The sequence below is a fragment of the Microcebus murinus genome, chromosome 13 (genome assembly GCF_040939455.1).
Source record: "Microcebus murinus isolate Inina chromosome 13, M.murinus_Inina_mat1.0, whole genome shotgun sequence".
In the NCBI taxonomy this organism is placed as follows: domain Eukaryota; kingdom Metazoa; phylum Chordata; class Mammalia; order Primates; family Cheirogaleidae; genus Microcebus; species Microcebus murinus.
The window spans coordinates 77,228,408-77,255,847 of record NC_134116.1 but is presented as its reverse complement, the minus strand read 5'-3'; the positions used below and the strand labels follow the sequence as shown (position 1 = coordinate 77,255,847).

The following is a 27,440-nucleotide window of genomic DNA, read 5'->3' as shown; positions in this document are numbered from 1 at the left end:
ATAATTCAACAATAGAAAAACATATAACCCAATTTAAAAATAGACAAAGGGTTTGAAAAGACATTTCTCCAAGGAAGATGTACCAATGACTGATAAGCACATGAAAATGCTCAGCATCATTAGTTGGAGACGTGCAGATCAAAGCCCAGTAAGATACCACTTCATTCCCACTGGAATGGATAAAATTAAAAAAAGATGGATCATAACAAGTGTTGGTACAGATGTGGAGAAATTGGAACCCTCCTACATTCCTGGTGGGAATGTGAAATGGTACAGCAGCTTTGGAAAACAGTCTTCTGGTTCCTCAAAAAGTTAAATAGTTATAGATGACCTAGCAATTCTGTTCCTAAATGGAATAGAATCTCATTCAAAAGAACTACAAACATATGCCCACACCAAAATTTGTGCAAGACTATTCACAATGACATTATTCATGATTGCCAAAAAGTAGAAACAGCCCAGTGGATGAACAGATAAACAAAAGTAGTATATGTAAGGTTTTGTGGTGGCAGAAGAGGTATAATGAGGCCAAATGGATGCTAACAATGGTAGCGTTTATTGAAGTGCTTCCCAGTGAGGTTCAAGGGTCCTGGGGAAAGGGGCCCCAGAAGTTGCACTGCCCAGGACTGTAAGCCAGCTTTTATATGGAGGCTGGGCGTTGGTTTTTTTTGGCAGTCTCTGGGTGCTGCGGGGTGGGTCAGGGCAGGATGTCTTGCGCCCAGACGTCTTCCTGCTTGGTCTTGGCTGGCAGGATGCAGTTAGGACAGCTTCAGCAAGAGCTGCCATTTCAGCTAGGCTACAAGGGCAGGGGGAGGTAAGGGGGAGGGAGGCAGCCCACCAGCCTTACAGTATATCCATACAACAGGATATTATTAAATATTTAATCATAAAATGAATGAATTATTGATACATGCTGCAATGTTTATAAAACCTTGAAAATATGCTCAGTGAGAAAAACCAGACACAAAAGACTGTATATTGTATGATTCCATATGAAATATCCAGAATAGGAAAATCCATAGAAACAGAAAACAGAGTTATAGTTGTTAGGGACTGCAGGGAGGGGGAGTGGAGAGTGACTGCAAATGGGTCCAGGTTTCTTTTTGGTGTGATGAAAGTGTTCTGTAATTAGATAGTGGTAATGGTTGCATAATCCTGTGAATATACTGAAAACCACTGAAGTATAAGAGTGAATTATATGTGACTTTTATCTCAATCAAAAGAAAAGAGTCTATGTAGACATAACGTGTTGGAGCAAGGAAGGGCTAGGGAGGGTCACGCTTGCTGGCCTGCATCGCTTCTGACCAAGGGGGAGACTCAATTGCCACAGAAATTAGCAACCAGCTTGCCTACAAGGGTGTTCTGGTTGGTGTTATGTGGAATAAGATTTAACTTACTAACCTCTAGATCTGGAAGGAAATATAAGGACATAAGTTCATTTCAGCTTTAAACAAGCCTATTTCAGTGCTGACCCTTTCAAAGGTTATACCTTGAACCTTGGAATTTAGGAGATTTGAGAAGAAAGCCAGCTATTCTTGCACAGCTCCTGTATATAACATTATATCTGTACTGTTATTGTAACATTGTAAAATAATGTTAGCTGATACTATTTTGATGCTAATAGTTATACTGTTGGTGCTGTGTCACTTACAGTGAATATTAATTTTAACTAATGGCGTTGATTATTTTTATCTAATACTTTTTAAAGATTCCAGAAGTGTGTCCCATTTGGCATTACCCAAGTTTTGCATATGTTTTAACCACCACTATAGCAGTTTCTTTCTTGTAAAAAAATTGCTTAACACTGTTGCATCAGAAATTTTGGAAATTCTTCAGACAAGACAATCAGGGAGGATTGATGACATGTTGATAGAAAGCAGCAACCCTAATAAATTCAGTGGATCAGTCATGTTCTTTATTTCTGTCAGTTATTCTGCACAAAAATACAGGTAGTAACACGACCTGCAGACGACATACTCTTGCAAGCCCTGGGCTAGCCTTCAGAATGTGCAGTTATTTCATAAACTTCTGGAATGTCTTCATGGTATTATATAGGGTGCGGGGAGACAGTTATTAATGTATTCCTGGAGGTGAAGGCGTTTTTACTGTCTTTATTAACTCAGTTTCATCGTACCAGGAGCATAACCTTAGTAAGACATACCTCCTAATTGCAGCTGTCTAGCTTTTGTACCTCTTGGGCAAGGTAAAGTAAAACTAAAAGGGTGAGCCTTTTAATGTGATCTGCAGGGATCTTCCACCATGGGGATTAGAAAAAGAGCTTGGAGAGCAGCAGTTATTCAAACCAAGAAAGTGGAGGGAATATCATTTAGAGTTATGAGGCGACGTTAACAGGAAAGAGCCGGTGAGATGCAGATTTGGCTGTGCACTCAGCAGCCCTCACAGGTCTCAGTCTCCAGTCGCTAGGGAAGAGTCCACCCGGGAGCCACGCGTCCTTCAGTATGCCGTGTGCACCCTGGCCTGTCCTGTGAGGAGTTAATGGAAGTTATAATAGCAGTATTATTTTAACTCTGTCTTGTGACTTCAGAAACTCAGATATGTGTGTAATCAGCAAATTAGTTATATGTTACCTGTTGACATCTTTATAATTTTAGTGATTATTAAAAATTATAGAAAGAGAATTTAGACGTAAATTGTGTCTAAATTACAGTGATTTGTCTAATTTTCTCAGTCTTTTTATCTTTTTTGTGAATATTTATGAAAGACACCATGTTAGTCACAAGATACAAAGAAGTGGCCAGGATCCTCTCTACTTGCAAAAAGATTATGTTAGTAGCTGACAAACCAAGCCATCCCTAACTGGCAGCACAGTGCAGATGTTTTATTTCCTTTGTCTCCTTTAACTCACACAGCAGCCCTGTGGGTGGCTGTGGACAGTCACATTTTCGGATGGGGACTCAGGAAGGTGTGGGATCTGGTGACGGCCTTGCTGCTGGCAGGTGCAGAGCCCAGATGCACGTGGCGTTGCCCACGGTGCAGTCATCCAGTGATGTCTTATTTAATGTCTGTGCCCCAGGGGACTGTATGTCATAAGGGCAGGGTCCTCTGTATCCAGACCCCAGCACACTGTGGGCTCAGTGAATTTTGGAAAGATGCGTGATTTTCTAGTCTTTGTGCTCAGCCTTGTGTGCCGTGCCCCTGGGTGGGGAGAAGACTGTGTGTGTGAGTGAGACCTGGCCAGGCCCCTGCTGCCGGGGTGGACACTAAGGGCTTTAGGAGCTCAGGGGAAGTTAGAATGGCCCTTCTAGTTTTCTCTTTAAGACTTTAAAGGCACAATAAAAACTCCTGTCAGTAAATCATTCCACTGAAATCAGGGCGAGCAGGCTGTGTGAGGGGACGTGGGTCTGAGACAGGACTGCAATCCAGCCACGGGGGCTCCACCACCGGCGAGACGGGGGCTGCAATGCAGCCAGGGATCGGCCCTGATGGGGACCTGCGCCCCCAGACCGTGAACTTGGAGGCAGAGTGCCGGGGCTGGGGGACAGAGGTAGAGCGAAGGCCCCAGCTGTGCCCGGGATCCGCACTGAGTGAGGCAGTGTCTCCCCTGCCGCTTTTTAACCATCAGAGAAGGTCTTGTGGATAAAGCACGATTTGAGCAGGCATTGAGGGAAGTGAGTGAACCATGCGATCCCTCGGGGAGGAGGGTCGGAGGCAGAGAGAGAAGCAGGGACAGGCGGTGGGGGTCAGGAGCTCGCCTAGAGTGTGTCCGGGCCAGCGAGTCAGCTGAGCCTGGAGCTGTGCAAGGGCCGGGTGAACGGCAGGCGGTGAAGTCTCCGCGGGAGGGGGTCTCAGGAGGAGATTCCAGAGAGTCAGTGAGCCCTTGTCCTAGTCCATTTTCTGTTGCTTATAGCAAAATACCTGAAACTGGGTACTTTACAAAGAAAAGGAATTTATTTTTTTCAGTCATGGAGGCCGAGAAGTCCAAGGTCAAGGGCTGCTTCTGCTGAGGGCTTCTTGCTGGCGGGGACTCTGCAGAGTCCCGGGGTGGCACAGGCATCACATGGGGAGGGCTGAGCGTGCTCACGTGCTCTGGCCTCTTCCTCTTCTCGTAAAGCCACCAGACCCACTCCTGTGATAACATATGTTTAATCCATTAAGACATGAGTGGATGGATTAATGAATGAATGACCCACTCACCCCTTTAAGGCCCCGCCTCTCAATACTGCCATATTGGGGTTTAAGCTTCAACATGAGTTTGGGAGGGTGCAGTCAAACCAGAGCGGCCCTATTTGATAGCAGATGAGTTCCATTTGTCCTTCGCCTTTTTGTGTTACAGCTTTATCTTACAGGGCAGGGATGCTGTCTGCCTGATGCCCAAGGCAGGTGGAGACCGTGGTTCTAGAGCTGCGCGCTAGCCCCACCAAGGAATGAGTAAGCACCGAGGGAGCCTCTGCCCCCCCCACCTGCTCCCCGCGCACACCTGTGTGCAATCTGCAGGTGACGTACTGCCCTTGGGCCCTTTTTCCGTTACGAAGTGACTGTCCCTCCTGCATCACTTTTTGTACTCCTCTTTCTGTGTGGACAGAAAATCCCATTGTCTACAAAGGACAATTATGTCCTTTTCCATTTTTCTCTTCATGGATTTTGTCTGATCCTATGCAAACACACCCACCTCCTTTGTGGAATAGTTCCTGATCATCATGAGAAAACAGCAGTATCCCCATTCTGCGGGCGAATGTACTGCTCCTCGGTGGTTTCATTAGCGCCCAGAGACACTCAGTAGCTGTTCCTGCAGTGGTCCGTCCCCCTTGCTCTCCTGCGCTGACTCTGGTGGCTGTGGAAGTCGTCCTTTTCCCTGTTCCTTTTCTGACAGCTTTCACAGTGTGTTAACATGGGTTCCTTTACAATGATCGAGCAATCTACCTTTTAATCTTGAGATGTTAAAGATGACAGAGGAGAAGTAGTGTTAAGGAGTTTTGATTAGAAAGGGAAAAAGTGAGCATTCTTTGTTCCAGTTCTGTGCTTGTTGCTTTTCATTTATTTTTCTCCTTTAATTGCATTATATTAATACACCTTTCCATGTTTTGTCTAATAAATCTATTTCCATTTGGGTCAGTTATATCCTTGCTCTGCTAAGGGATTTGCATTGATAGACACAATCTTCTATTTCCTGGATTTTGGTTTTTTGTATTACAGAGTTTTTTTATATCCATATATAAGTTAATTGAGATTAACTGACAGTTGAGGTTGGCATACCAAAGAGACATACTCCTAGTTAGTATTTTGTGCGTCATTAACAGTGTGCCTGCCCTGTTACTACTCTTAATTTCCCAAAGAGACTTGGTCAGGTTGTTAGGAATGAATTTTTTCTTGTAAGACTGGGCCCAGTCTCCTTAAAGTAGGCTACAATTACTACCATTAAGCATCAAAATGTTTTCTAGTCATCCTCAGAATGTTTTAAAATTCTCATAAGATGGTACTTTTGTAAATTATTCAATTTGTATGGTAAGATGGAGAAGGATTTATGCCTGATACATAGTTTTACGTGCTGGAGAGCAGTTTTAACATTTTAAACTGTAATACTTATTATCACTTATGTAAGGGCTTTCTTTCCAGCTGTAAAAATAACTGTGTGGTATGTTTTGATGTGTGTTTTAGTAGATATGGTAGAAACTAATTTAAAAGTTACAGGTGTTAAACATACCCCGATGAATGCGACTTGGGAATGTTTCAGGTGTCAGTCATTCGAAATGGAGATGGGGGTGAAGCTGCTTTCCTCCTGCCAGCCAGGCCAGAGATGAGCGGGTAGGGCCGCCATGCTGGAGACTTCTCGGCATGTGGCCTTTTGAGTTCAAGGTGGTGCTTCTAGTCTTCACCTTTTCAAAGCCAGCAGGAAGGAGAACGAGGACAAGGAGGGCCAGCAGCTTCCTTTTGAAGGGCCTGGTCCTCCACCTCCACTCTCGTGGCCCTTGGCAGGAACCTAGCTGCACAGCTGTGGGAGCCTCGGGAAATGCAGCTCCGCCAGAGCGCCCAGAGCCCTGCGCAGGCTTAGTGGGGGAAGCGTGCAGTTCTGCTTCCAAAAGGAAGAGGGGGAAAGCAAAGGAGAGGATACTTGGCAATCTCTGCCAGTTGCCTTGGACAATTTACTCTTTTTGAGTCTATTTGCGAAATAGAACCTGTTAAAATATTTATAAAAAAATTATAAAATATTTATAACGATATTTCCCTCTAAAGATTTTCACAAAGACACAGGGTATATCTTTAATAAGTATAGGTATACATTTCATATTTTCAGGGGGTTATTTCTCTTAATAGTATTTTTTTAACATACCTCTCATTTTAAAAAGTAGATAATGGTGTTAGTTTTCTATTGCTGTGGGATGGAAACTCCCAGGGTGTTGGCAGACTTCATTTCCTCGTGGCTGTAGGACTGAGGATGGACTTCCCGCTGGCTGGCTGTGGGCTGCCACAGGCACTAGGACCTCTCTCCCCAGGTCCTAGGGTACCCCCGGCTCCCTGCCAGTGGGTTTCCCAACGTGGCCACTTCCTCCAGCTACCAAGGAGGGTTTCCAGAGTGAGTCTGCTAGCAAGACAGAGACATGCATAACATAATGTAATCACAGAGTGACATCCCAACACCATTGCCATATTCTGTTGGTTAGAAGCGAGGAACTGATTCTGTACTCAAGGGAGAGGATTTCACAAAGGCCTGCCCCCGGGAAGACAGATCATGGACACACCTGAGAGTGTGTCCACTACAATAACTGTGTTCCCTTTAACAACACTTTATAATCCAAGGAGAGAATTCTTGTTTGTTTGGCACTGTTGTTTCTTGGGTTTGGGTAAGATATCAGTAGGGACTTTTTATCAGTTAGAAGTATCTAGTCTGCATTAAGTCATGGAACACTAATCCATGTATACACGGTATGAGAGAAAGAGTATGAACATCTCCTTCTGCTCTCCATCGTGGCTCAATACTTAAACACTTCTGGCTGCCAGTGATTTTGTATCAGAAGAGCTACTCTACAGACCAACAGTATTGTACACAGAGAATGTGAGCAGTCACAATGGTCTACAAAGACAGGACTTATTCCTATCTTGCCGTCTGTTAGTTATCCTAATTACAGCAGGTACAGATGTGAGCGATATAGGCCTTTATGAGCTTGATAGTATCATTAGCCCATCATTTGTTTAGAGCCTCTGAGGCTGGAAGGAGCTAGAAATCATACTTCAGGAAGCCCTACTAGAGTCTGAACACAGGCCAGACCTGGAGATCTGGTGCCAGAATTAGCCTCAGAACTCTTACATCATCTATCAAATAATGTAGTCAAAGAAATATTTTTTTAAAACTATTAATAGTCTAAGATCCAAATTTTTTTTTAGCACTCTAGTGTTGTCTTGCTTGTGATAGATATTACTCCCAGGCTCCTCATTTCAGAAGTCCAGTCTGTTGGTAACGTTGAGCATTGCTGTAAAAGGATCCTGTAGTGTCCATCTGTCTATCCGTTCAGCAGACAGATACTGAATTCCTGTTGTGCTCTAGGTACTGTTCTGAGTCTAAACATGAACACAACATGGGGACCATGCTCTCAGGAAGTTTCAGCTCAGTGTGACACGTACCAAGAGTGCAATGCAGCTTATAATGGTCCCCCCTTATTCACAGGGGCTACATGTCAAGGCCCTCCAGTGGATGCCTGAAAGCATGGATGGTACCTAACCCTATGTATGCTACGTTTTGTCCTACACATACATGCCTGTGATAAATTTAAATTTATAAATTAGGCTCAGTAAGAGATTAACAATAATAATAAAATAGAAAAATTTTAACAATATATTGTCATTGTCATAAAAGTGATATGAATGTGGCCTGCCTCTCTAAATATGTAATTGTACTGTCTTCACCTATTTCTGGACTGAACTTGACCATGTGTAGCTGAAACCACAGATAGCTAAACCGCAGATGAGGTAGGACTGCTACACAGTGCCCCTTGGTGTCCACAGGGGTTCGTTCCAAGACCCATCTGCCCTGCCTTGGATACCAAAATCTGCGTATACTCAAGTCCCCAAGGTGGCCTTCAGAACCTGCAGATGTGAAAAGTTGGCCCTCTGTGTATGTGGGTTTCGCATCCCTAGAATACTGTATTTTCCATCCTCATTTGTTTGCACATGTGAAACCTGGCTGGCTGTATTGATTGAAAAAATCCACATGTAAGTTGACCCACCCATGTTGTTCAGGGGTCAATTGTATAATGTTCCTTTTAAAACACAAGATTGTTTTAAAATAAATTTTAGCTAAATGCTTTAATACACATGTAGTGGGGAATGAAGAAGTGTTGTGCTACTTAAGAGTATAATTAAGAGAAAAGGGTAGTATTGTTATTTTCAACATTCAGTGCATAGTTAACGGGTGCTAGCCTTGTGCTAGTCCCTGTTCTAGGTTTGAAACTGAAAATAGTGAGTAAATGGCTACATTGCTACTTTTCCATGCCTGGCCCTGGAAAATCATGGAGTTAGAAAAGGCCTATAAGCAACTAAGAATCCCTGGAAAGGCCTCCCATTCCCTGGGTTCTGAAGCAAGTGACAGTATGCACAGGCTCCATGTATCACCTTTCAGTGGGATCACTGTGATTATCTCACTCAAGAAAACCTTAAATAGCCATGCCTTAGGATAGTGTTAGGATTTGAAAATCCACTTCTCTAGCCATAATAGAAAGGGAAACTACAAAGGGGCCTGAGTCACATGTTTTTGAAATCATATCCGCACATTAAACATCGAAGGAAAGGCAAAAACTTTTATCCATCTGACAATTATCCCTTAGGAAGAGGAAGACTTTGGTTTGAAAGGAAGAGGATATCATAATTCCAGAGCTTAAAATGAAATGCTGTCTTTCAATTTTCCAGATGAATGAGTAAAATGGTAACAAGGATTTAGTATTAGATTGAATTAGCAGGAATTCAGCAACTGTGTTCAAACAGCAGTGAATTGCAGGTCTCAGTTGGCCGTAAACTTACAAAACCTCTGATGAAAGGTGTCAGGTGGGGATAATTTATTTAGCATGTCTTGAGGTAGGAAAGGATGTAATGCCGAACCCAAACCTGTAATTAAAGAGCAAGACACAATGAGGTGTGCGTGTGCCAGCAGCCCTGTACCCATGTAGGGATGTCAGGATGAGGCAGAGCCGTGGCAGTTCAGGAAGCGGTGCGTTGCACAAATCCTGATGTCTCTTTCTACAGTTCTGGAAAGTCTTACTTATTACTCTGTGTATGTGGGAACTCAGTTACCAGTTGATGGAACTAGGAAACTGAGAAATGTCTTAGCTCAGATCAAATGCCACTTTTGAAGTGGGCCTGCTTTCAAGATAAAACAAAGCTGTATTCAGCCCGAATCTAAACAAGCATTAAATTCTGCTCTATACTGCAAAGGCTGCCAAACTAGTTCTGGCAGATCACCCTTGAAGAAAAAGTTTCAAAGACAAAGCCCCTTAACTGTCTGCTACTAATTCTGGGGTTTCCACCCTAAGAGATGCACATATCAACAACAGCACAACGGCCGGCCGGCCAGCGTCTTGGTGGAGCAGCAGATTGCAGCAGCAGGCCGTGTTTTGCTACAGAAGGAATCCTCACATCCAGATTGCTTTCTGTGAGAAAGATTACCAACGGTCCATGTGTTCTAATCAACATTTAGTAGATTAAGATTCCAGCATAACACAAAAGCTGGCACAGATCCTCTTTTTAAATAAGACAGAGTATATGGAACTGTGTATACATTGTAAATTCCAAAAGACAGAGCCCTTTGACTAAAAATGTAGTTATTTAAAGTTTCTTATACTGAAATTGGACCCATAGATGGCCTAGGTGATTTGCTTTTGTTTTAAATGCCACTCACATCCAGAAAGGGTGAAGAGTCTGCGTCTACTTTTCTCTGCCCTCCAGCGTCCCCGAGGGGCCACTGACAAGAGACTGTGGGTGTATTTCTAGTGCTCCACTCCTCCGGCAAGAGAACCGCCTCTGCTGAGCCCCCGCGAGCCTCAGCCCCGCCTCTGATTGTGTTCTCACGGGCTAGCAGCAGCCCCGCACCTGGTATAGGGGGCACTTCGTGAGGCAGAGTACACGTCTGGTTACTGCAACGGAGACCCCAAATGACCACTGTACCAGCGCACCCACCCAGGGCCAGTGGCAGCTGCCCTGAGTCAGAGAGCCCTGGCGAGGGCGGTGGTGTCCTCACAGATGGGCTGCTGTGGCGCACGCCAAGGAGGAAGGGGTGCAGCTCACAAGGCATTGCCTACTTCCACTCACGTCTTTTTGCAGGAAGGGGAGAGCGGACGTTGAGGATAACTGTGCATCCCTGCAGAGATGGCCCTGTGTCCTAAGTTGATGGGCGAGACCTGCACACCTTCCTCTGATGGCTGCCTTGCCCAGTCCTGGCAGCTGTTTGCCTTAGAGAGTAGCCAGCACTGTGACGTCATATTTAAAGTCGCTGTGCAGTGGGCGTAGAGCTCAGAGTATGTTGTGAAACTTGCCACATCACTGTGATGAAGGAACCAGATTTTTTTTAAATGTTTGTTTCTTGAAATGTTACCCAGAATTTGCTTATCTAGTTTATAGAGTTGTAGTAAGGAATATACTTTATATTTTATTTTCCAAGGAGTTAAAAGATTTGTTAGAGAATGGTTATCATAGTAAAAAACAAAAGCAAAAAAACAAACTTAAGCTATTTTTTTTTCAAAAAAATTTAATATCACATAAAGCATATATTAGAAGGAAGTAGATGATTGCATGTCAGATTTGTTTGTTTCAGAAAAGTAAAAATTTTAAAGTTTCAAGTGTGTCCTTTGAGGACAGTTTTCATAATTGCAGCTTTTGATGGAGCAGTTGGGATAATGTTACAGTGGACACGCCAGCATAAGCTCCTGCGTGTGCACTTAACCCCCCTCTTGCTGCCCGTCACGGTGTGGATGTTTTCAGCTCTTAGCGACAGAGAAAGGTCAGTACTTGTAGGAAAGGAAGTTCCAGCAGAACGGTATTCTTCCATGCAAACCCACGTGGCCTTTCTTGTAGTAACTGCGTCATTGTCCTCAGAAAGAACGGATGGTCTGTCTCGGGGCCAGATTCAAACGTGCCTCTCCAGATGCCAGCGACCAAGCGTTCTAGCTAACCATGCAGATGCGAAGCCCAGCCTGCCCCGTCAGTGGCACTCTTGCTGCTGGCTCTGGGCTGTCTCTCTATGTCACTGTCACAGAAATGGATCCCAGAGGGATGAATTTGCACAAAACGATTAAATGTCAACTTCTTGCTTTTTATGATTAGAAAATAAGCTGAATAAGCTTAGAGAAAAAGGGAGTCCGGACTGTTCCTTTGCCCTTCTACCGAGGGGCCAAAGCTGCCGGTGATTAACTTTGGCTCTTAGCATTTGTTTCTTCTTAAAAAAAAAAAATAATAATGCATTCCCAGATTACTCCTTTTTATGTAGTTAATAATTTTTAAATTATATTCTATTTTTTTCTGCTCTGTGCCTTTTTGCTTTGTCATAAAACATCATTATGGTAAAAACATGGAAGTTTTCAGTGTTAGAAAATCTAGCATACGTGAAAAGCAGTTCATGCAGCAAATAGTCACTGTAGAGTAAAACTTTCTGAACTAATAACCAAATTATTAAAAATAAGTAAACTTAGGGCTTTATAATACTCAGTATAAGTAATTAAACTCACTTAATGAAGAGGATTAGCCATATATTTGAAGCAAAACATACATACACACCCCCACACACATTTTCTTTGTGCATGTATTAGTCTGCTGGAGCTGCCACAGCAAAATACCTCAGACTGGGTGGCATGAACAACAAACACACTTGACTGTCTCCAGTTCTGGAGGCTGGAAGTCCAAGCAGAGGCCTCCTTGGCATGCAGAAGTCTGTCTTCTCACTGTGTCTTCACGTGGCCTTTCCTCTGCGCACGTGCCCCTGGTGTCTCTTTGTGTGTCCAAACTCCCTCTTCTTCTAGGACATCAGCCAGATTGCATTAGGGCCCAACCCAACAGCCTCATTTTAACTCAATCACCCATTTGAAGGCCCTATCTCCAAATGCAATCACATTCTGAGGTATTGGCTTAGGGGTTTAACATGTGGATTTTGGAGAGGCACAGTTCAGCCCATAACAGTGTATGAAATGTAGCACTATTAATACCGTGAGTGATGTGACCCTCTAGGGTGAAATTTAAATGAAAGTGTTTGCAGGTTTCCTATGTGCCTCCATGGTGTTCTCATACCTAATATTTACAAAATGCAGAGTCGAAAGAGTTTCCCGTGCTCTGCTTCTGTTTTGGCAGGCCTGGCAGCTGCGATTCAGCCACCTGGTGGGCTATGGTGCCAAATACTACTCTTACCTGATGTCCAGGGCAGTGGCTTCCATGGTTTGGAAGGAATGCTTTCTCCAGGACCCGTTTAACAGGTAAGAAGCAGAGGAAGTTAATAAAACGTGCACTTCTTTAGCCACAGTCATCCCCACCCTGGCACATCCGAAGTCAGGCTCAGAAAGCAGCAGCCCCGAGAACAGAGCCCAGCCTGATGGGAAGAGGCAATGTTCTCACCCGGCCCAGGCCACTCTCCGCCTCCCCGCACCGGCCCTCACCTGCTTCCTGCGGCTGACCATGGCTCCAAATGTCCACCTTCCCCTCCAGCACCGTGGTGCTGTGATGGTGATGGCGTGGTGCCCCCTGGGATGCCCGCAGGGACCCCCGTGTGAGGGCTCTTGCTTTTGCACAAAGCAGTCCATGCCTCTCCTGTGGGTTTTCTTTGTTTTCCCAGCCATTCTTGTTGTCAGTTCCTACTGCTCTCTGCTTCCTGTTATTTTTGACAGGCTGCCTTACTTTCCGCACAAGCATCTGAAGTTTCCCTCATGCGGACACCTTCTTTCCTCTTGATTGCCAAACAAAGGACTTACTACTCTTTCTCATTTGGGACCAGCACTGTTGGGAACTTTGTTGGTGTTAATACTTAGCCTGCTTCTGGAAAGTGACCCCTCTGCTGGACTTTTTGGAGCACGTTTTGTCCCCGAGGGAGGTGTCTCAGTGGAAACGAGTGGTGGTGTGGAGGGGAGGAGGTGCTCCACCGACTGCCCTGGCATGACTCCCCTTCACTGCGGCCACTCGCTGCAGAGTGGACAGTGAGGTGGCTGCAGACTCCTCCCGCCATCGTTTTCTGCTGCCTTGCCTCTTATGTGCCTTCCCAGGCAGCCTGGCTCCGCGTTTCCATCATCAGGGTAATCCGTGGTTAAGACAACAGAGTTTCCAGCTTTTTCTGTAGAAAGCTAACTAAAATGTTTGTGTGGTGGCTCCCAGGTCCTCTCCCAGGTGCACATTTCATCAGATAAGCCAGTGACTATGGTGAGCCTTTAATGATTCAAAGAAGAAATCTGGGCTAGGTAAATTTCCGTTATGGATGCAGGGTGCCCTTGCCCTTCCCCAGAGTGGAGGCAAGACCTGGCCCTGGAGGAGTGGGAGGGCGGCCCATGGTAGGTAGTACAGTCTCTCTTGTCTCTTGGTAAAGCCATGTAGTATTTAGACTTCCATCGGCTAGAGAGGTGCAGGGAGCTCATGTTGAGCGGAGAGGTGCAGGGATCCCTTGTTGAGTGGAGAGGCGCAGGGGATCCCTTGTTGAGTGGAGAGGTGCAGGGATCCCTTGTTGAGTGGAGAGGTGCAGGGATCCCTTGTTGAGTGGAGAGGTGCAGGGACCTCAGGTTGGGCGGAGAGGTGCAGGGATCCCTTGTTGAGTGGAGAGGTGCAGGGATCCCTTGTTGAGTGGAGAGGTGCAGGGATCCCTTGTTGAGTGGAGAGATGCAGGGATCCTTTGTTGAGTGGAGAGGTGCAGGGATCCTTTGTTGAGTGGAGAGGTGCAGGGATCCCTTGTTGAGTGGAGAGGTACAGGGATCCTTTGTTGAGTGGAGAGGTGCAGGGATCCCTTGTTGAGTGGAGAGGTGCAGGGACCTCACGTTGGGTGGAGAGGTGCAGGGATCCCTTGTTGAGTGGAGAGGTGCAGGGATCCCTTGTTGAGTGGAGAGGTACAGGGATCCTTTGTTGAGTGGAGAGGTGCAGGGATCCCTTGTTGAGTGGAGAGGTGCAGGAACCTCACGTTGGGTGGAGAGGTGCAGGGATCCCTTGTTGAGTGGAGAGGTGCAGGGATCCCTTGTTGAGTGGAGAGGTGCAGGGATCCCTTGTTGAGTGGAGAGGTGCAGGGACCTCACGTTGGGTGGAGAGGTGCAGGGATCCCTTGTTGAGTGGAGAGATGCAGGGATCCTTTGTTGAGTGGAGAGGTGCAGGGATCCCTTGTTGAGTGGAGAGGCGCAGGGATCCTTTGTTGAGTGGAGAGGTGCAGGGATCCCTTGTTGAGTGGAGAGGTACAGGGATCCTTTGTTGAGTGGAGAGGTGCAGGGATCCCTTGTTGAGTGGAGAGGTGCAGGGATCCCTTGTTGAGTGGAGAGGTGCAGGGATCCCTTGTTGAGTGGAGAGGTACAGGGATCCTTTGTTGAGTGGAGAGGTGCAGGGATCCCTTGTTGAGTGGAGAGGTGCAGGGACCTCACGTTGAGTGGAGAGGTGCAGGGATCCCTTGTTGAGTGGAGAGATGCAGGGATCCTTTGTTGAGTGGAGAGGTGCAGGGATCCTTTGTTGAGTGGAGAGGTGCAGGGATCCTTTGTTGAGTGGAGAGGTGCAGGGATCCTTTGTTGAGTGGAGAGGTGCAGGGATCCCTTGTTGAGTGGAGAGGTACAGGGATCCCTTGTTGAGTGGAGAGGTGCAGGGATCCCTTGTTGAGTGGAGAGGCGCAGGGATCCCTTGTTGAGTGGAGAGGCGCAGGGATCCTTTGTTGAGTGGAGAGGCGCAGGGATCCCTTGTTGAGTGGAGAGGCGCAGGGGATCCCTTGTTGAGTGGAGAGGTGCAGGGATCCCTTGTTGAGTGGAGAGGTGCAGGGATCCCTTGTTGAGTGGAGAGGTGCAGGGATCCCTTGTTGAGTGGAGAGGTGCAGGGATCCCTTGTTGAGTGGAGAGGTGCAGGGATCCCTTGTTGAGTGGAGAGGTGCAGGGATCCCTTGTTGAGTGTAGAGGTGCAGGGATCCCTTGTTGAGTGGAGAGGTGCAGGGATCCTTTGTTGAGTGGAGAGGTGCAGGGATCCCTTGTTGAGTGGAGAGGCGCAGGGGATCCCTTGTTGAGTGGAGAGGTGCAGGGATCCCTTGTTGAGTGGAGAGGCGCAGGGATCCCTTGTTGAGTGGAGAGGTGCAGGGATCCCTTGTTGAGTGGAGAGGTGCAGGGATCCCTTGTTGAGTGGAGAGGTGCAGGGATCCCTTGTTGAGTGGAGAGGCACAGGGACCTCACGTTGGGTGGAGAGGTGCAGGGATCCCTTGTTGAGTGGAGAGGTGCAGGGATCCCTTGTTGAGTGGAGAGGCGCAGGGACCTCACGTTGGGTGTAGAGGTGCAGGGGATCCCTTCTTGGGTGTAGAGGTGCCAGGGGTCTTCTGTTGCTCCCTGATTTGGCCTCCTGATCCTCCTTACAGGAATCCCTCTAACAATAGGAACCACATGGAAGTCAAGTTTTGGTCTTATGATTCCTTAGAAGGTGTTTTCTTTGAAAGCAAATTATAGTTATGATCTGGTGTAATAATTGTTTATAGCATTTTGTCTCCTCACCACACAAATAAATACATCTCCAATTCCTCTTAAGGAACTCGGTTTGACGACTGTTATCTTCACGACTTTAACATGGTTTAAAATACATGGCATCTTAGATTTTTAGAGTGCCCAAGAGTTTTCATGTGGCATTCACAGCAACTTCATCAGAGCAGGTAACTTTTAAGAGAGGAAACTGAGGGTCAGATAAAATAAGTATTAATAATTTGTTCAAGGCTTCACAGTTAACAAACTGGACTAAGACTATAGTCTGAGTCTCCTAATTCTTGGTTTCGTCTCCCTCCCTCCTCCACACACCCTCAGCTTTTCATATAATTTGACATAGATTTGGATTTTCTCAGCAGTTATAATAACATTCAGTTTCAAATTCTTTTGAACTTGAATTTGATGATGTGATAGAGTTTTTAAATGTTTTATGGCTTGGTTACCCACATGTTATTTTGTCTTCCACCCTTTGTAGACTGTAGACATTTGGTCTGCTTTACAGATTATATTATTTTCAAAGGATCTGCAGCCAAACTTGACCACAGTAAATCAGTTTTAGGAATCACAGCTCTTTATTGGAGATTTCTATAAAATAGGCAAAATATCCTCTTGTTTGAAGGAGCTATACTTTACTAGAAAACTAGTATACTATTAAATACATGTATTTCCAAATATTTATATCATGTATGTGTGTGCTTTCATGCTAAATGTGTAGTTGCCATACTTTATGGACATGTATAAATAAGCTAGTAAAAATGCTTACTGGACTAGAAAATTTCTAACCTCTGTCAGAAGATCTTTTTGATCTCCCTTATGAAAAATAGCCAGGCCAGAACCTACATCAGGAAGCCAGGCAGCGCAGGGTGGGGAGCCAGAGGGTTGATTTGGAGGAAGGGGTGCCACATCCCATGTGGGAGGTATCCTCTCAGCCACCCCTGCCCTGAGAAGACTCCACTTCTGTCCAGTTTCCTGCCTGGCCTTAGCAGTGGCTTCAGAATGGGACCCAGGTCAGTGTGTGATGCTGACATGGTTTTGATGCTATATAATGCTCTCGAAAAGCCCAGTTAGAGACCATGTTCACAAAACTACCCATACATAAACATGCTCCAGAGCCAGTGGCATGAAAACCCTATGAGAATGTACTCAGCTTATCATAGTGTGTAGTCATCTGTGTTAAAGGAATTGCATTTCCCATAAAATACAGAAGATTAGCACCGAAATGCTTATTTCCAGCTGCCATGAATTTGGATAACTTGTATCTATAAAAATTCTTCAAATCCGGCCTTTACCTGTTACCATAGGTGGTGTTCCTTATAGAACTCAGCATCACGTAGGAGCTGAGGGCCGAAGGTGGAGATGAGCTGCTCCCGTCGCTGCCTGCGCCGCCGGCAGGGGAGGAGAGCTCCCTGGTCCCCCGGCCCCCTAGCCCGGGTCTTCTGCTGCCATGAGCCTTCTCCTGCCAGCCGCCTTCCTTCTCTCTCGTCTTAGAGTGTTGCTCCTCTCTCTCTCTCTGTTGGGTGCCTCCTCAAATGCTTTTTTGAAAATAAAGAATGGCACAAATAATTTCAAACTTCACTTAAAAATAACCCTAAGAATTACGGAGAATAAGATATAATATTTTACTCATTCTGTAATATATAAATGAAATAATCCTTTCTACGAAGAGAGGTCACTTTCTAACAAAACAGAACACCGAAAATACAGTTATTCTTTTACAGTGAACATATCACACCTGGTTTAATTTATTAGTATTTTAGGATAACTTAAAAAGCAGAATTAGATTTTTAGAAGCAAGAAAAATAAGTGGCAGCTTTTGTGTAGATGACATCACCGTGGCCTCCTCTGAGAGACTTCAGACAAGAGTGGAGGGAGGCCAGGCAGGCTGTGTGAGCAGGAGTCTGTAACCGGGTGCTCTTTTCCCCAGGGCCGCCGGGGAGCGCTATCGCAGGGAGATGCTGGCCCATGGCGGGGGCAAGGAGCCCATGCTCATGGTTGAAGGTAAAACAAAACCAGCATTGGTAACTTTTCTATGATCCTTCTTTTTTTTTTTTTTTTAAGGTTTTATGGGTTACATATTTTGGTATCAACAGTTTGAGCTATGTTTTTGCACCATCTGTAATGAAAGCTGTTTCATATTTTCTCCGTGTGATTTTTTTCCTTTAAAGAAACGCTTCAGCCCTGTATTTTGTTCTGAGCATCTATTTCACTGTGTCCCAAATAACAAATTAAATTTTAGTCACTGTGATTTATTCAGGTACCAGGATAAAATTTGAAGTTTTGGTGTGGAAATGTTACTAACTCCCTAACAGAAAATTATTAAATTTTTAGATTTATAAATTTGTAAATTTGTCATAAACTCTCAGAAAACTTGCCTTTAAGTTTTGAAAGATCACAATGTATTTTTAGACTAAAAACTCATTTATTTCTTATTCCTTTATTATTTCTTCTGAAAGCTTAGCTACATATTTTCTATTAGTAGAAATTCTAAGGCATCAAGACTAGATTTTTTACCTGCTGAAAATATTAGAACCTAATTAAATCTTCTCTTTGAGATATTACAGTGCTTGTTTTCCTATGTAATTTAAAAAATTTTTTTGAGTATTGTTACTGTTAATTTAATTGCAAATGGAAGTGACTATCATGATTTTTCATGAAATGTTCTCACAAATATTTCTAGGAAGATGTGACTATTATTGGGTACTCTCAGTATATTGACAATAATATTTGCAGCTAAGCCTGCTGAGTACCTGAAAAATTGCATTTAGGAACTAACTCTCAATATTAGGGAAGTATTGTTTTCATTGCAGTAATTGATTGGATCCAGCTAGAAATGGGTCTGAATTAAATGCCTCCTTGCCTAAAACTATTGAATATAATGCCTCTAACCCATTTTAGCATAATCTCAGATCTTTGCCTTCAGCCATTCATTTATTCAGCAAATATTTGTTGAATGCTGATTATGTGCTAGGCATGATTGTGTCAGAGGCAAAGTAGTGAAAGTTGTGTGGACAACAGTCCCACTCTTGTGGAGCTTGCATTCATTTGATCAGCTTTTCCAGGGGTATGTTCGTCCAGGCCCCATCTGCCCACAGCCGCGGCAAGTTTATAAAACAAATCAACCAGCACCGGGATCCTGTGGTTTTACGTGGCCATTAGTGGATCATGCCTCAGAGTCGTCTCCTGGGACAGAGTGTGTGCTGATGCCACTTCGTGTTCTAGTTGATCCTTATCGGCCCTTACTGCACTTTGCCACATCCGGGAACTGCTTTCAGTGATTTTCATGTATTGGTTAATTTAATTTTCTTAAGTAACCCTATGAGGTGTGAGTTATCGTAACCCTCGTTTTACATCTGAGGACACAGGTCCAGCTCCTGTCCTTGTCATGAGGCAGTGAGTAGAAGGGGCAGGATTCGAACCTGGGACTTCTGGCAGCAGAGACCAAGCTCTTCTGCAGTCTAGGCTATGAATCAGCACATCTAGTTAAGGGTTTATGATGGATCCTGGCAAAAGAGAAATTAATTGGCACGTCATAGGCGGTAACTGGTGTTTTAAATTGCGTACTTCTAGCTGGTACTTTGTAGTGCCGAGTAGCCAGCCATGAGCTGAGATGGAAGAGATGCCCACAACTGCTTTCTCGTGTAGATGCTTTCTGTTAGGTAGAGACTCCTGGTAGCTTATCCTTCTTAAGACCAGGCTTTAAATGCTGTCTGCACATAAATATTAGCTTACATATGATTTCATCAAAAGAAAAAAATGTAAAACCTTTCCAATGTTTATCTTTTGGCTGGTGTATTTTTCTGTTCTCCTTCTGAGAATGTTGCAACAACCTCTCTAAAAATTCTGTTCTTTGTCCAAAACATTTTTGTGTTAAGAAACTTAATATTTTCTGCACTAAAATTCACACACTCGTGAGAGAAAAACAAGTTCATGGTTCAAACCAGAGATAAAGTATTTAGATTCCAGTTAAATGCCAACAATAGAACGATTCTGCTTTTAAATTTTAATACTTTTCTTAACGCTGTTGTGTCAGATCTCATTAATTCACATGATTTGTTGCACGTCGAAGATGAATGGGGGATGTGCAGAGAGGTTATGCCTGCCATCGCTTTGTAGGGGTGGATTTGTAACACAAGACCAGTAGTGCCTTCTCATTTTCTTGTAGGCAGCCAGCCTGCACCCCAAAACAGCATGTCTCAGATGATGCCTCATAGCCTTAGCTCGGACATCGATATGAGTGATGGGTGAAATTATTGAGATTTGTGATGTAAAAGCATATATGATCTAGTTGGTATTATTCTTCTGGAATAATGTAACTTTTTATGGGTGCTTTATATATTTTATTTAACTCTTCACTGAGTAAATGTAAAGAATTATGTAGCAAAAGATAAAGAGATAGAGTACCTACCTTCAAATTACATACCTCCCTGACCAAATCACAACTTGATCTACCTCCTTAGACTCATGTTTCAGATGAACTCCAGGCCATTTCAAAGGGTCAGAGTGCCTTTGTATAGTACTCATGCTCTTTGAATGATACACATTCAGAGAAGTCAAATAGAAAAGGCTTGTGATCTTTGACTAATAAATACTACCCAGGTGAACTTTTAGATTACTTATCTTTTGCAGAATGAGTCATCCCTTGGGAACCTGGCTCTGCCCATTAGCTCTGAGTCCCAGGGCAGTTTCTAGTCCCCACCGACAGATGAGCCTCATTTATGGCCACGAGCCCGTCTGTCCGGAGGAAGTCCCTGAGAACACACAGTTCCTCCACTTGCTTTCATCCCTGTTGTTTGCTCTGCATTCATCAGTTAAGGCTGCTGCTAGGCAACCATGTATCTCTGCTCTCTGACTCTTGGCTGCAAGGTGTTTACTCAGCAGTTTCTCTTTACTTAGCTCTACAGAGAGCCATCCGCACAGGAAGTACCCAAGCTGCGGCAGCAGGGGCTTGTCTTAAAGAGGCTATATTTTTTTTCTTCTCAACACTCAAAATACCATTTGAAGATAACATAATAGTAGTTAAAACAGTATTTCCTTCCTCAGAGAAGAAAGGGAGTCACATGGTAAAATAGAAATGGATTTGCAGTTACAGTCTCTGCTACTTACCATCTGTAATTTATTTGGGAAAGTCACTTCATGTCCCTAGGGGAGGTAAAATGTGATCTGACTTCAAAACACTTCTTTTTTTGGAGGAGAAACTTCAGTTTCTCCTTTTTTCAGTTCGTCTCTGAAGAGGAGCAGGGTGCGCACTTTGGAGCACAGCAGTAGAAAGAGCATTAGGGATCAACAATATGGCCTTATCTGTTTTTAAATACATTCCTAGCTTATATAACCGTGTATATTATAAGAACAGCATTTAGTCCCCAATCTCCCACTGAGTACAATGTTGCAATACCTGACTGCAATACCAACTTTCTTAATTGCCAAGAAGTCTGGAGTGAGGTTTAACTCTCTTTGTATTTAGTTGTCAATGTTAAGATTTTCTGCTATTCATTCCATACCCCACAATGGTTTCGGCTTATGTTAAGTATCACGTTTCTGAGTAATAAGAGAACTTAAAGTTTTTGCTTAAAATAAACCATAATGATATGGCATTTTCATTCATTTTACCATTTTATAAAATACATGCTAGAATTTTTTTTAAAGTGTGCTATGGTGTGCTTAATCCAAAGTTCAGTTTCCATTGCAATCATTTCAGAAAATGTGTAGTTTTCTAAAAAGGTTAACATTCTGTGAGGTTTGTAAGTAACAAGGAAATAATATTTTGCCCCCACTAGGAAGGAGAATTGTTTCTTACTACAACAAATAGAAGATTGGATATTTGGGATATGGGTATTAGGGATAGAAACTATATTATTTCAGCAGTTTGTAAATAACAGATGAATTACTCATGCAGGTTTACATCTTTCTCTGTAAACTATTTTGTCTTTGTTTGGTCTTGGGGTTTTTTGTTGCTGTTTTTTTGAGATAGGATCTCACTCTGTCACCCAGGCTGGAGTGCAATTGCGATCATGGCTCACTGCATCCTGGCACTGCTGGGCTCAAGCAATCCTCCTGCCTCAGCCTCAAGTAGCTGGAACTACAGGTGTGCACCACCACGCCTGGCTAACATTTTTATTTTTTGTAGAGACAGGGTCTTACTACGTTGCTCTGGCCTCAAACGATCCTCCCGCCTCAGCCTCCCAAAGTGCTGGGATTATAGGGGTGAGCCACCACACTCACCTTTTTGTGTTTTATTTCACTCACCTTTTTGTGTTTTATTTTACCTAAAATTCTTCAATAAATGGCCCTTGTTGAGTTCTTAGGTTCGGGTTTCGCTTATCTTTCAATAACCAGGAAAAAAAAACCTAATACCTTGAAAAATTGTCACATACCATGTGCTACTTCATTTAACCCTGTAAGGTAGGTCACATTGTCCCCTTTTTATAAATGATGAAACTCATTCAAGATTCACACTCTTTCCGTGCTGCATTACGCACATCTTTCTCTGTTGATCCTTAAATTCTGACTTGAAACTGACCTGGCCTTTAGCAGGTGGGAGATGTGAGCCAGGGAGCCTCGGGCCCTGATGGTTCCTGCATGATCTCCAAGTCTTTTTTGTTGTTGTTAATGTCACAACCTACTGTCTGACAGCCACTGGCCGATGATAAAGTCTTTCTTAATCTGTTTTCCTACAAGCTCCTCCAGACTTTTTGGCAAAGCAATCCACTTAGTTTGTAACCATCTTTAGCCATGGCGACCCTGGTGCAAGATTCTCCCCACAGCCGAGCAAGCCTGACGCCCAGTTAGGTTTTGAGTTTCTGCCTCTGGTCACAGCATTCCTGCCACAAAGAATTTTGTAGGGGAAGGGAGAGGTTAAAGCCCAAGGTGTTGGCATTCCAGGAGGTTATTTGTAAATATCAAACAACTTTATTTCTGTGCTCTTTTTCAGACAGAAACTCTTAGCTTTATTTTTATGTTTCTCTGGCCAAAAGCAATATGCAAGTGGAGATACAAAATAATAACTTGAGGGAGTTTTTCAAAGGGACCAAACATCAGATAAGATGAAAAGAAATAGTACATAAATGAGTCAATTCTCAGCAAACCGAAGCTTTTTTTACTTTGCTTTTCCATGTTGCCAGATTGGCTTCCAGAGCCTGGAAGCCCATGGGGCCTTACCTTAAGCTTATTAGAATCATAATACTTTACATTTCTGCAGAGCGTTATAGTCTCCAAAACACATTCACTTTTGCCATAATTATCTTACATGATCTCATCTAGCTTATTAAATATTACTTTCTTTCAAAAAACAATTAAGATTTATGCTCCAAAAGATCACTCCTATGCCCCAAGAAGATGAATACAAACAATATATAAAGATATCTACACTTTTCTTTAAAAACCTTCTTGGTCCCAGTAACACTGAACATACCCAGACCAGATGTTGGGTTTATACCATTCTCCAGGATAAAAAAGAATCAGGGCTCCTTGGAGAAATGGCAGAGTCTAGGGCTGGAGCAAGGAAACTACAAGATGAGCCCAGAGCATCTTGTAGTGCTGGAAATTTTGTGCCCAGAAATGCACATAGTGATGGGTATGTCTGTCACAGAGAGTGAGGTGCCACTAAAAGCTTCCAGTGGCCAAAGTTGGGACAGTTTGAACAATCAAATGAATAACTGCTTTTGGAATATAATGCAGAGTATGAGATTTATATCCATGAGTCCATGCTGATGTAAATGATTAAGTAAATACATGAATGGAGTAGAATAGAATAAACAAATACTCCCATGGAGAATTTCAAATAATGAATGTGGATGCTCCCCGCTCAAGGAAGTGTGGCGCATGGCTCCCCACCCCTCCAGCGTGGGCTGTGCAGAGTGGAGTGACTTCCTTCCACAGAGCACAGCATGGAAAGGGAAAAGGAGGAGTCACCTTTCAGTGGAGAAAGCTGACAAACACCCCCCTCAGCCAGGCGATCGGGGTCAACGTCAGCAGTGACAGGCCACGCGGGTAGTACGTACCCTTGATAGATGTGATGAGAAGAGCACTTCACCTCTGTGTCTTCCTCCGCAAAACCCACAGCCCCAGTCTCATGATGAGAAAAACACAGACAGACCAAAGTGAGGACCTTCCACCAAACACCTGATCAGTGTTCCTCAACACTGTCCAGGCCATCGGAAACAAGGAAGGTCTGAGAAACGATCCCAGTCTGGAGGAGCCTCAGGAGTCATGGCAGCTACGTGTAGTGCGGTCTCCTGAATGAGATCCTGGAACAGAAAAAGGACATTAGGTAAAGCCTAAGGCAATCTGAATAAAGTATGTCTTTAGTGGATATTCTATCAATATTGGTTCCTTACTTGCACCAAATGTGCCACAGCAATGTAAGATATTAATAATGGAACTGGCAGAGTGTGGCAAATGTGGGAACTCTCTGTGCTATCACAGCTTTTCAGTAAACATACAACTATCCTAAAATTAAAAGTTTACTTAAAAAACCTCCTTGGGAAGATTTTTGGCAATGATGCGGCTACCCCGTGGTTCAGCCCACGCCATGACTCTGTTGCCACATTCCCTGCTCCTTGGCAGCCAGGGGCGGGCCCAGGGGGCAACAGGCACAGAACGAGCAAGGCTGGCGGTAGATGGCTTCAGGTCGCAGCTCACTGTAGATGCCGTGAAAAATCACTGGCATTTACTCTGAGGCCCGTGAGAAACCCTTGATGGGATTCTTAAGGCAGGCAGTGACAAGATCAGATTGATGTTTTACAGAATCCATGGGATACAGGGACAGATGGATTAGGAGGGGGCCAGGGGGTAAGGTTCGATTTGAAAAGGGCCCTTGCTGATGGCAGTAACCTGGTGAAAGGTGAGGGTGGCCAGGACCACAAGAGCAGGCAGTCGGATGAAAAGAAATTGACTGATTAAAGAAAGATTTGAGACTTGAAATCAACAACTCTTGGGATTGATGTGGCGTGGAGGTGAGTGAGCAGGGTGTCATGGGTGACCCCCAGGCTCCCCTCACTTTAGCTACTGGGAGACGGCCATGTGGTTGCGGCAGCAGCTGTATAAGAAAGAACAGGATGGAAACTGAGAAGCACGAGCGAGACCCACTGCCCTCCACGATGCATCCTCCGTGGAGAAATCAGCCCAAGAAGCTCTTGGGCCAAGGGTTTCGCTTCCTGAGTGGCTGCAGCGACCCTGCACAGAACGGGCTAGAGGAGACCCCTCTGCCCGCATGGTTCTGAGGGTGGGAAACTCGCTTCTTCACAAAGAAGCTCATTTCAGTTTTAGACACTCTAATTGACAGAATGACACATTTATGCAAATGGACCCAAAATATTCAGTCCACTTTGAAAGTTTAATGTCTTGTTGACGGCATCTTAGGTAACAAGTGTTGATGCCTTTATTGTTTTTTAATAACCTGATTACTAACCTAATAGCCCAAATGTGCTTAGCGTGGGGCTTTACGGCTGGTGTTTTTGCACAGTGCAAACATGATGGCAGTCAAGGAGCAATAAGCCCTGTCTGTCAGCAGAAATGCAGCTGACATTTAAAACAAGAAAGCTAAATAAACAGCCATTGTTCAACACCAGCTTGACTGATTTTCCGTATCGTCAAGCATATACACAGTTACTTAAACAGAAAAGGCGTTTTACATTGTTTTATAGAACTGAAAATGAGTGGTAGTTATTACTTTCAGTTTTAAAACATACCGTTAACATTTAATCATGCAATGCGAGTAATCCCTAAATATTGGCGCCGTGTGGCAAAGCTGGCGTGCCCAGCACTGTGTGCGAATAGTAAATGCATGCTGCCTTTGCATGTTACTCCTAAGTCTGTGTTTTAGAATGTCTCTTTGCTTTTTATTTTTTCAATCAAGTGAGATTTTCAAGGGAGAGATAAGCATTAACACATGACAGATTCTGCCTGACTTAGCCAGCACCTGTGCCCCCTGGGCATGGAGGCTCCGCATAAATAAATTCCAGAATGCCTCAGAGGACTTGGGCCTTGGCTTGGGACAAGTGCCCACCCCAGGGTGTATTTTACATGTGTGAGTGACTTAGGAGGAAATCCCCTCACGCAATGTATTAAATATTAAAAGATAAGATGATTTAAAACGGCCAGCATGCCAAGCAAAACTATGCTGTTGGAAGTATTACTAAATCCTTCTGATGAATTTTGATGGGTTGCTCAAAAGTTTATGAATATAGAGTCTCCTCATGGTGTCCCCTGTAGTCAGAGTGGCCTCCCCGCCACTCTGTCCCCTTGATCTGCCTTGCTCTCTCTGCATAGCACATGTTTACTTCCTGACATAATTTCAACATTTCACTTACTGGTTTACGGTCTCTGCCCCTCAGTAACGTCTGAGCTCTTTGAGGGGACAGAAACTGACCGCCGTGTTCACAGCTGTACCCACAGCCCGTTACGGAGCTGGGCACACAGGCCTTCGACCGATATTTGATGCCTGAGTGAATACACGGATGGCAGACACGCTTACAAGATCAAATGTTTCTTGTGCCATAAAAAAAAGTTGTGATTATCAGAATAGGAACAGGTTTTTATTTGTCTGGTTCTGGAAATTTTTTTATTACCTAAGTATTTCTATGAAGTTCTTTAATGTAAAAGAAAATCTCTATACATAGCAAAGGTGCTCTGTACACCCTCGTTTCGTGTGGCCTGTCCCCTTCCTGCCTTCCCGCCCTTCCTCCTCTTGTCATCAAGCCTGCTCCAGTGTCTGTGTGTCAGCCCCTGCCCCTGTTCGGCCTCGCCCCACCGCACCCACTCAGCAGCCTTCGCCAACCTGGGCCAAGCTGTCCTTGAACGCTTTGGCCTTTAACACCTTCTTTTGATGTCTCATCCTCCTCCCAGGTACCGTGTGTGTGTTTTGGCCTCCAGCAGCGCTTGCTTTTAGCCCCACCACCGCCATAGCCGAAGGTTGAAACGCTGTCCAGATACCCTTCTCTCAGAATATATTGCTTCCAGGTCCTTAGGTCAGTGGCCAGTGAATAATCTGACAGAATGGAAAGAGTCTTGTGTTAATTGTCAATGGCGTTAATTCGTTTAAGCTTAGCATACATTTATTGACTACTCACTGCTAACCAGGCACTTAGGGAACACAAAAATAAATAATATTACATATGGGCCGGGCGCAGTGGCTCACGCCTGCATTCCTAACGCTCTGGGAGGCTGAGGCGGGAGGATCACTTGACGTCAGGAGTTTGAGACCGGCCTGAGTAAGAGCAAGACCCTATCTCTACCAAAAAATAGAAAAAATTAGGCAGGTATGGTGGTGCACACCTGTAGTCCCAGCTAGTCAGGAGGTTGGGCCAGGAGGATCTCTTGACCCCAGGAGTTTGAGATTGCAGTGAGCTACCATGGTGCCACCACACTCTACCCCGGGCCACAGAGTGAGAGACTGTCTCAAAAAGAAAAGAATGTATGGACCCTCCACTTATATAGATCAGAGTGTGTGTGTATGAGGGGCACAGAGAAGTAAAGCCAGAACCCTCCTCTGGGAAGTGGAATTGCATGAAGGTGCCCTCTCTGGACCAGTGTGGCCTGCACCATGACACAGGGCTTGGGGACTGCAGGTCTCCTGGAGTTTAGCACCCCATCCCTGACCCGCTCGAAGAGATGCCTTTGTATTCTGTGCCATTTAGGTGACCAGATGAGGCAGCCAGGGGTTGAGTGGGCACTGGGGAAGGGTGATGCACTGAGACTGCCAACCCTCAGGAAGGCTCTGTGCTTCCCGATTACTTGCTCTAGAAATGAGGATCAGGTCTTGGAGTCTAGTCTGCGTATGCCAGATGCCGTTCCCCAAATACGTCCAGTCTATTCTTAGAGACAGGCAGC

At 44.5% G+C, this 27,440-nt stretch overlaps 1 protein-coding gene across 3 annotated transcripts in view; it reads left to right on the top strand.

Moving 5' to 3' along the window:
• MIPEP (mitochondrial intermediate peptidase) overlaps nt 1-27,440 on the top strand; it is a 125,902-nt gene that overhangs the window by 83,098 nt on the left and 15,364 nt on the right. For 2 of the 3 annotated variants that reach the window (XM_020290466.2, XM_076009542.1), the window contains 2 exons: nt 12,283-12,404; nt 17,539-17,612. In XM_020290466.2, the coding sequence (XP_020146055.1) occupies nt 12,283-12,404; nt 17,539-17,612 (196 nt within the window). The other variant, XM_076009543.1, reaches the window with a different exon arrangement.